General features: G+C 44.5%; 1 protein-coding gene across 2 annotated transcripts in view; it reads left to right on the top strand.

Moving 5' to 3' along the window:
* The window catches only part of LOC125047325, a 204,154-nt gene that overhangs the window by 168,961 nt on the left and 27,693 nt on the right, over positions 1–7,500 (top strand). For both annotated transcript variants that reach the window (XM_047645582.1, XM_047645581.1), the window contains exons 2-3: positions 5,741–5,903; positions 6,648–6,723. In XM_047645582.1, coding sequence (XP_047501538.1) covers positions 5,741–5,903; positions 6,648–6,723 — 239 coding nt within the window. The remainder of the gene's footprint in view (positions 1–5,740; positions 5,904–6,647; positions 6,724–7,500) is intronic.

Genomic DNA, 7,500 nt, shown 5'->3' with positions numbered 1-7,500 from the left:
GGCAAATTTCCTCCCAGGCCGTCGGAAGGTCAGCCCTTTGCTCGCCGCAGTGCATTAAAGCCGCATAACTGCGCCTTATTTGTGGGTTATGAATACTCAATGAGGATCGTCCATTTTCATCAGGAACAGATTCTTATTTTCTTTATCCGAGCATGTTTTTACAACGAAAACAAAAAGCAATAGGAGGAGATGCTACTGGATCGCTTTCCCTTTGCACACGTCGAGTAAAGAAATTAGAAATGCGAGAGGCATAATTACAGCTCGCACCGCAGTCTTAAATCATCGGAGCCGGAAATTAGACATTCCTAGAAATTCCTTGTGTGGATATCTGTGTGGAATGAATGTGTTCGTTCACGCGTACACTATTTTCCTGTTTGTGGTAAACGCAACTGAGATCACATATGAATCCAATACAAAACGCAAGAATAAATGCTAGTACACACATATACTTCCGGCCACGTGCTCAGATAGGCATGTACTTGCTACCACACAAACAGATGCACAGACACGCATTCAAGCATATATACCTATGAAATCCCGCACACACACACGTAGGGAGACATATACTCACAAACATAAATATCCTCGCCAGCATGCGCACAAAAGCACGCACATGATATGAGCCCCAGGAAGTGACTCGTTCACATACTGGGAAGTGTCATGAGGGAAGCGTCCCTCATGAAGATAACAGAGACCCGCGACTTGACCTCACTCTCTCGCTTCTCCTCTCATGCACAGGCCTCGGCGTTCGCACCTCGTTAACGTCTCATTTAGGGTCATATTTGCGGGGAAATGAGACGTCGTGTAGGTCATGCGGGAAGGTTTTGGGAGGAAGGAAGAATGATGGTGAAGGAATATAATGGCGGAATTACACACTTAACAGTACGTACGTGTTCGGGTCTGGCTGCATGTGTGAAATTATGAATGTGAGTGTGTCTGTTTGTAGTTCTGTGTGTGCGTGTTTATGCCTTCATATTACGTTATGAGTTGGTTTTATTGCCTTTTCGTGATCGCGTGTACCTTTATCACTATTATTTTTTTCTTCTGACATACATTAGCCCTATTGTGTATTAGAGCTACTTGCTCTTACATTCTGAGCCCCGTCTGGCCATTACATTTTCTTTCTATCCTCTCTTCTTCCTTCATTCCATTTCCCTTTTCCCCTCCTCAGCTCCTCATCCCCTGTCTTTTATTCCCCATCCTCATCCCCTTCCCTGGCACCCCTTCCCTGTTCCATTCTCTTTCCCTGTTGAATTCCCCTCTCTTTTCCCTTCCACGTCTCTTTATTCTTCCCTATCACCCTTCCCTTTTCTGTCCCCATCCTCTTCCCCACCCCTTCCCTATGTCCCTCTTCCTCCCCACCCTCTCCCCTTTCCCTTTCCCTCCTCACGCTGGTTGTAGTGTCACAAGACATCCTTTAAACGAGGCTCCCAAACGCTTCCTTTTGAGTGTTAATAAAAGGTGATGATGAAGTCCACGCCCCGCGCGCTCCCTCGTCGCTCTCCCTCTGCCCTCTTCCCTCCCACCCCCCTCCCCGTGCTTGGCATGTTCTTCTTGGGCCATCGCTGTTCTTCTTACCCCTTTTCTTCTGTTCTTCTTTATTCTGTTCTCGTGGTTTTACTTATGCCCTTCCCTGCTATTCTGCCCATTTATCGATTTATTTATTTTTCTGTCTAATCTCATTTATTTCGTCTATCGCGTCACTTCATATGCTTGCTTCTTAATGTTCTTTTTCCCTTCTTGGTATCTTTCTTCCAAACCTTCTTGTTATCTTGTTATCGCCCTCTTCCTCTTCTTTTTCCATACTTATTTTCCTTCTATCTTGCCACCCTGCTCTCTCATCATCAATTCCTCCCATCCCTTCCGTGACACTCCACGACTCACTCTCGGCTGTCCAAAAATTCCTAGCCTCCGATCTTCTCCGACGCCAACCACCAACCTTCCCCACGCCCATCTACAACTCCCCCTGAGTCCCAGCTCCTACGCTCCCTAATGCCCACCTCAGATCCTTCCGAAGCCTACACCGGACCTTTCCCTCCAACCCGCCACGACGCCCATCTACGATTCCATCCCCGACGCCCACATTCAACTAACCCTAATGGTCACCTTCGATACTACCCGATATCCATCCCGGACCTACTTCAATCCCTCCTTACGCCCTTCTCCGACATCCACTTCCGACGCCCATCTCAGTCCTACGTTGATGCCCACTTCCGACCCTCTGAGCTGATCACATCAGACCCACCCCGACACCACCTCAAACCCACCCTGACGCCCACCTCAGACACTCTCAATCTTCCCAGACGTCTACCTCAAACCTTCCCCAAATCCGCTTCTAGCCCTTCTCTCCCTTTCAACCCTGCCCATTGCTTACTTTCAACCCTCCGAGGCGCCCACCTGAGACCTTTCCAGGCCTCTCGGCTCGTCCTGGAAACTCACCTCCAACGCCCATTTCGTTACTTCCCCTAATCTCACCTTGAACCTTCCCTGACTCCCACTTTATTTTTTCCCTTACACTCACCTTGAACCCTCCACGACGCCCACTTAACTCCCTCTCCCTCACAAAGCTTTTACATTTCTCGACGCCCACTTAACTCCCTCTCCCTCACCCACCTTGAACACTCCTTGACGCCCACTTCACTCCTCCCCCACACACATATTTTACCTTCCTCAACGCCCACCTTACTCCCTCTCCACCTCACTCCCCCAGCAGCTGGCCTTCACTCCCTCTCCCACATCTACCTAGAAACCTCCTCGAGGCCCATCTCACTCCCTCTCACACACCCACCTTTTACCCTCTTTGACGCCCACTTCACTCCCTCTCCCACACCCATCTTGAACCCTCCTCGACGCCCACTTCACTCCCTCCTCGACGCCGCCAAGCGCCCCTCAGCAGCTGGCCCGCGACAGACGGGACATGAATGGCACAATCAGCGTGAATTCGCCGTAAGAACCTAAACAAGCCGAGGAAGAGCGTCCTTCCTTCGCGGTGTAGATGAGGTGTAGAGTGGGACTTTTGCTAGCATGGGAAAAGCGAGGGACAGTCAAGTCGATGATGAGTATTCTTCTTTTCCTCCTGCTCTGGTTCTATCGTTGTTTTTCTTCTTCTTCTTCTCTCCCCTGTTCCTTTGTTGTCTCTGTGGGATTCCTGGGAGGTGAATATTCAAACTCTAAAGCCCGTTGTGAAGTTCGTCCATTTCGACTTCCTCTTCTGCCAAGTCGAAGTGCCAGTAAGTTTCCTGTTGTAAAGTTTGTTTGTTGTGTTTGCAAAATAATTCGTTGGAGTCTGCTGTTCTCCAGTTCTCTTTCTCTCTGTGGCGTCAGTTCCGAATTAGCATTTCACTTACACATTCAGTTACCCTCTTTTTCTGGCCGTATATTCCAATGTCTCAGTCTAACGCTTCTCTCAACTCTCGTCTCTTTTCTCTCTTCTCTCCTCTCTCTTTTCTTCCTTCTTTCCAATTCTCTCTCTTCTCTCTTTCTCTTCTCTCTTCTTTTCTCTTTTCTCTTTTCTCTTTTCTCTTTTCTCTTTTCTCTTTTCTCTTTTCTCTCTTCTCTCTTCTCTCTTCTCTCTTCTCTCTTCTCTCTTCTGTCTTCTGTCTTCTCTCTTCTCTCTTCTCTCTTCTCTTTTCTCTCCTCTCTCCTCTCTCCTCTCTCCTCTCTCTTCTCTCTTCTCTCTTCTCTCTTCTCTCTTCTCTCTCCTCTCTTCTATCTTCTCTATTCTTTCTTCTCTCTTCTCTTTTGTATCTTCTGTCTTCTCGCTTCTGTTTTCAATCTTCTCACTTCACTCATCTCTCCTCTCTCTTCTCTTTCCTCTTTTCTCTCTTCTCTCTTCTCTCTTCTCTCTTCTCTCTTCTCTCTTCACTCATCTCTCTTCTCTCTTCCCTCTTCTCTCTTCTCTCTTCTCTTCCCTCATTTATCTCTTTTCTCTTCTCTTTTCTCTCTTCTCTCTCCTCTTTTTTCTCTGTTTCCTACACTGCCATTCATATGCAGACAAGCTCAAGGAAACGATATGGAATCGTCATCAAAAACTGCGCTCCATTGGAATGCATGTCTTACCACTTCAGCCATCAATCTGCCGTGGGACTCCGGTTGTCTGCATGTCCTGTGTGTCGTATGGATTTAGCTGCCTTTCGCGCGAGTGGTTGAAACTCAATTTTCTGCTCCCTGTTCTTTATTCTCATGTATTTTGTTATTCTTATTCTCATAGTTTCGGGAAATTATGTTCTTAAACATAACACTCACAAACGGAATAGCCACAATATTCTGGTGTGGTGTGTGATTGATTAAATGTTTTAAAGCTGCAGTGTAACAGAAGCCTGACAGTGATACATTCTCGGTAGTCATTTCAGATATTGGTTGTGAACATGATAAAACGATTGCCCTTGGGACAATGACATCGCTGCCCTGAAAAGTCTTGGAATATCTCGAAAATGATGTACCGGTTTTGAATGGAACGTCTTTCCCGTATTTTTAGCAGGAATATATTTTTTTCGATATCAGCCTCCTGTCTTATACAAGGCTACCAGTCTCAGCAACTCAAGAAAGAAAAGGTGCGAAAGTGAGTTCTAGTTTGAAATTAGATTTTTAGGCTTCGTTTAAATTCACTTTCGACATCGACGACTACGGGAAGTAGCGCCAATCTTTTTTTTTTTTTCTTTCTTTCTTTTTTTTACCTATTCTCCATTGCTATTCAACCTTTACAGTTATCAACAGAAATCCCCATGGGATTCAAGATAAAGAGGGTGTCGTTTTAAGAAATCGGAGTATCGGAACTTATCATGAAAAAAACATATGACGCAGGCGATAAGATATGAAAAAACACCTCCTTCGAGCGACTCCCGAAGGAATCATCTGTTTCGAAAGAGCGGACTTGAGCTCTCAGCTTTAGGTGTTGTTCCGGGAAATTGCAAATGCGAAAGCCTTTCCTTACAAGTCTTTAGCCGTGTTTACGCTGCGGTCGGCTCGGGGACGCGAGCTTCACGCGTGGGTCAATTACGCGCTTCATGTCAGGCTCATACGCTGAACTTGGGTTAGATTTTGTGAAATCTTGTGTTATCTAGTTTTTGAACATTTGAACTTTTAAAACTTACTGGAATTGAAAAGCATCATCAAGTATCAATGTACTGATATACATTAATAGTTCTTATTTTCATTGCAGAAACAAGTCTATATTTTTCTAATGTTGATTTAGTTTAATTGTGGATCAGCCTTTTGTGTTCATGTACAAGTTTCACCAAGAAGAAATTTGTATTTGTGTATCTTATATGTTAAAAGGAACAAATTCTGTCTTCTAAAAAAATGAACCGATAAACGTTACAGTCGCTCTTTTCTAAGAGATTTACGTACCATTTGTACCAGATCTTTCCGCATACAGAGGGAAAGGAACAGAGGGGAAACTATGCATGAAATGGATATCATATGCAGGCCTTAATCATTGCTATTCCAGGTCCGGTTTCATTAGCATGTCATTAAAATGACAAAAGTGTCAATATTTCAGCGGCGTTTTTGACATTGCAAGAGAATTCATAGAGAGGAAATCATATATCTTACATGTTTTTAAGTGTTTTCTTTTCTTCCTTTCACGTTGGGGCAGTGGCCGATGTGCACTTAGCGCGCGGTTCCCCTAACAGCCGCCCCACGCCCTTTCCCCTTCCTTCCCTATTTTTCCCTTTCTAATTCCCGAGCTTAAGCTCTTTCCCCTCGTTTGCTAAAACCCGTTCCCCTCTTGTGGCTGCAGGTGTCGCCGGGTTCTCGATACCGACGGAGAGGGACGACTGGGCCTGGACGCCGGAGCGCCCATCCCCCCGAAGGCGCGTCGTCAGGGAGGTGACGCTGGGCGAACGCAAGCAGTGCGGAGACGAGGACCAGGGGCCCTTCATCAGGGTGGAGACCGCGGCCAGGTGCGTGGCAGGTGCTCGGGGCTCCGGATCGAGCGTGGCTGCGCTTGCTTATTTGTGTTGTTATTACCTTTGGGTTGAAATGGTGATTATCAGAAATCGTTATGATTATCATCATTATTTTCGTTTTTAAAGTAGCATTAATTGTAGTTGCTACAGTGGTAGCAGAAGTAATAGTATTACTAGTAGCAGTGGTAGTAGTAGTAGAAGTAAAAGTAGTAGTAGCAGCAGTAGTAGTAGTAGCAGAAGTAATGGTAGTAGTAGTAGCAGTGGCAGTAGTGGCATAGTAATATGATTAGTGTTACAAATTCATTCATTAGTACGATTAATGTCATTGTCGTGAGTATTATTGGTTTATCGCAAGTATCAGTATCAGTCATCACTAATGTTATTGATACTATTATTACTACTCACTGTGATTCGAATTAGTATTGCTATCATAATTAATATTCTCATTGTTATCCCTGGTCAACGTCTCCAAGCCTAGAGAGATTAAGGACTTAACTCCATTAGCCTCATCATTAGACATTATTAGACTCAGCATTAGACTCAGCATTAGACTCATTATTAGGCTCATTATTAGACTTATCATTAAACCCATTATTAGACTCATTAGTATCCTCATCCCCCCCTTAAAACGTTTGACCCACTCGACTCATAATTAGGCTTATCATTAGACCCATTCGACTCGCCATTAGACGAATATTCCGACTCGCTATCACTGATTCCAGCATTCCCATTCCACAGGGTAGCGATGCTGAGGGCAGAGATGGCGTCGGAGGATCTGGAAGCTTACATCATTCCTACAGACGATGAGCATCAGGTAAAGGGGCCAGGGCGCTTTTGGTCATCTGTTTGTCTCTCTGTCTGTCTCTCACTCTCTCTCTCTCTCTCTCTCTCTCTCTCTCTCTCTCTCTCTCTCTCTCTCTCTCTCTCTCTCTCTCTCTCTCTCTCTCTCTCTCTCTATTTCTCTCACTCACTCTCACTCTTTCTCTCTCTCTCTCTATCTATCTATCTATATCTATCTCTTCATCTCTTTCTAATATCATCTTTATTGAAAAACCCTGATCTGTATTTTCTACTCTGTCTCCTTCTTTATCTCCCTATCTCAATATCTGTCCATAGGTAGTTACACACAAACAGGGACAAACAGACAGAGATAAAGAGAGAGAGAGATAATTAGCTAATTTTAATAGCCTATCATGATCCCACCGCCACGAAGCAATGTACACAGAGAACTGCCATTTTCCATCACGAGAAAAGATTTGCACCGAGTTTCTCTTGACTTCTTTCACAGTTTAATGAGACCAGACTCCTCCTCTTATACAACCGGGAGTTCAATCTGGCGAAGTGGGAGGTCTATAAATTCCTTTAACGAAGACCTTAGAGGCTGGTTGGTGCACGCTTGGAAACTTTTATTGCTAATGTTTTACACACAACGAACGGGAAATCGGAAACGTGTGTGTGTGTGTGTGTGTATGTATATATATATATATATATATATATATATATATATATATATATATATATATAAAGGTTATTTGGTATTTAAAGTTTGTTAAGGCTTACCTATTAATTGTGCAGTTATATTTTGTCTGCC

This window comes from Penaeus chinensis, chromosome 40 (genome assembly GCF_019202785.1).
Source record: "Penaeus chinensis breed Huanghai No. 1 chromosome 40, ASM1920278v2, whole genome shotgun sequence".
NCBI lineage: Eukaryota > Metazoa > Arthropoda > Malacostraca > Decapoda > Penaeidae > Penaeus > Penaeus chinensis.
This window is presented reverse-complemented; position numbering and strand designations above follow the sequence as displayed.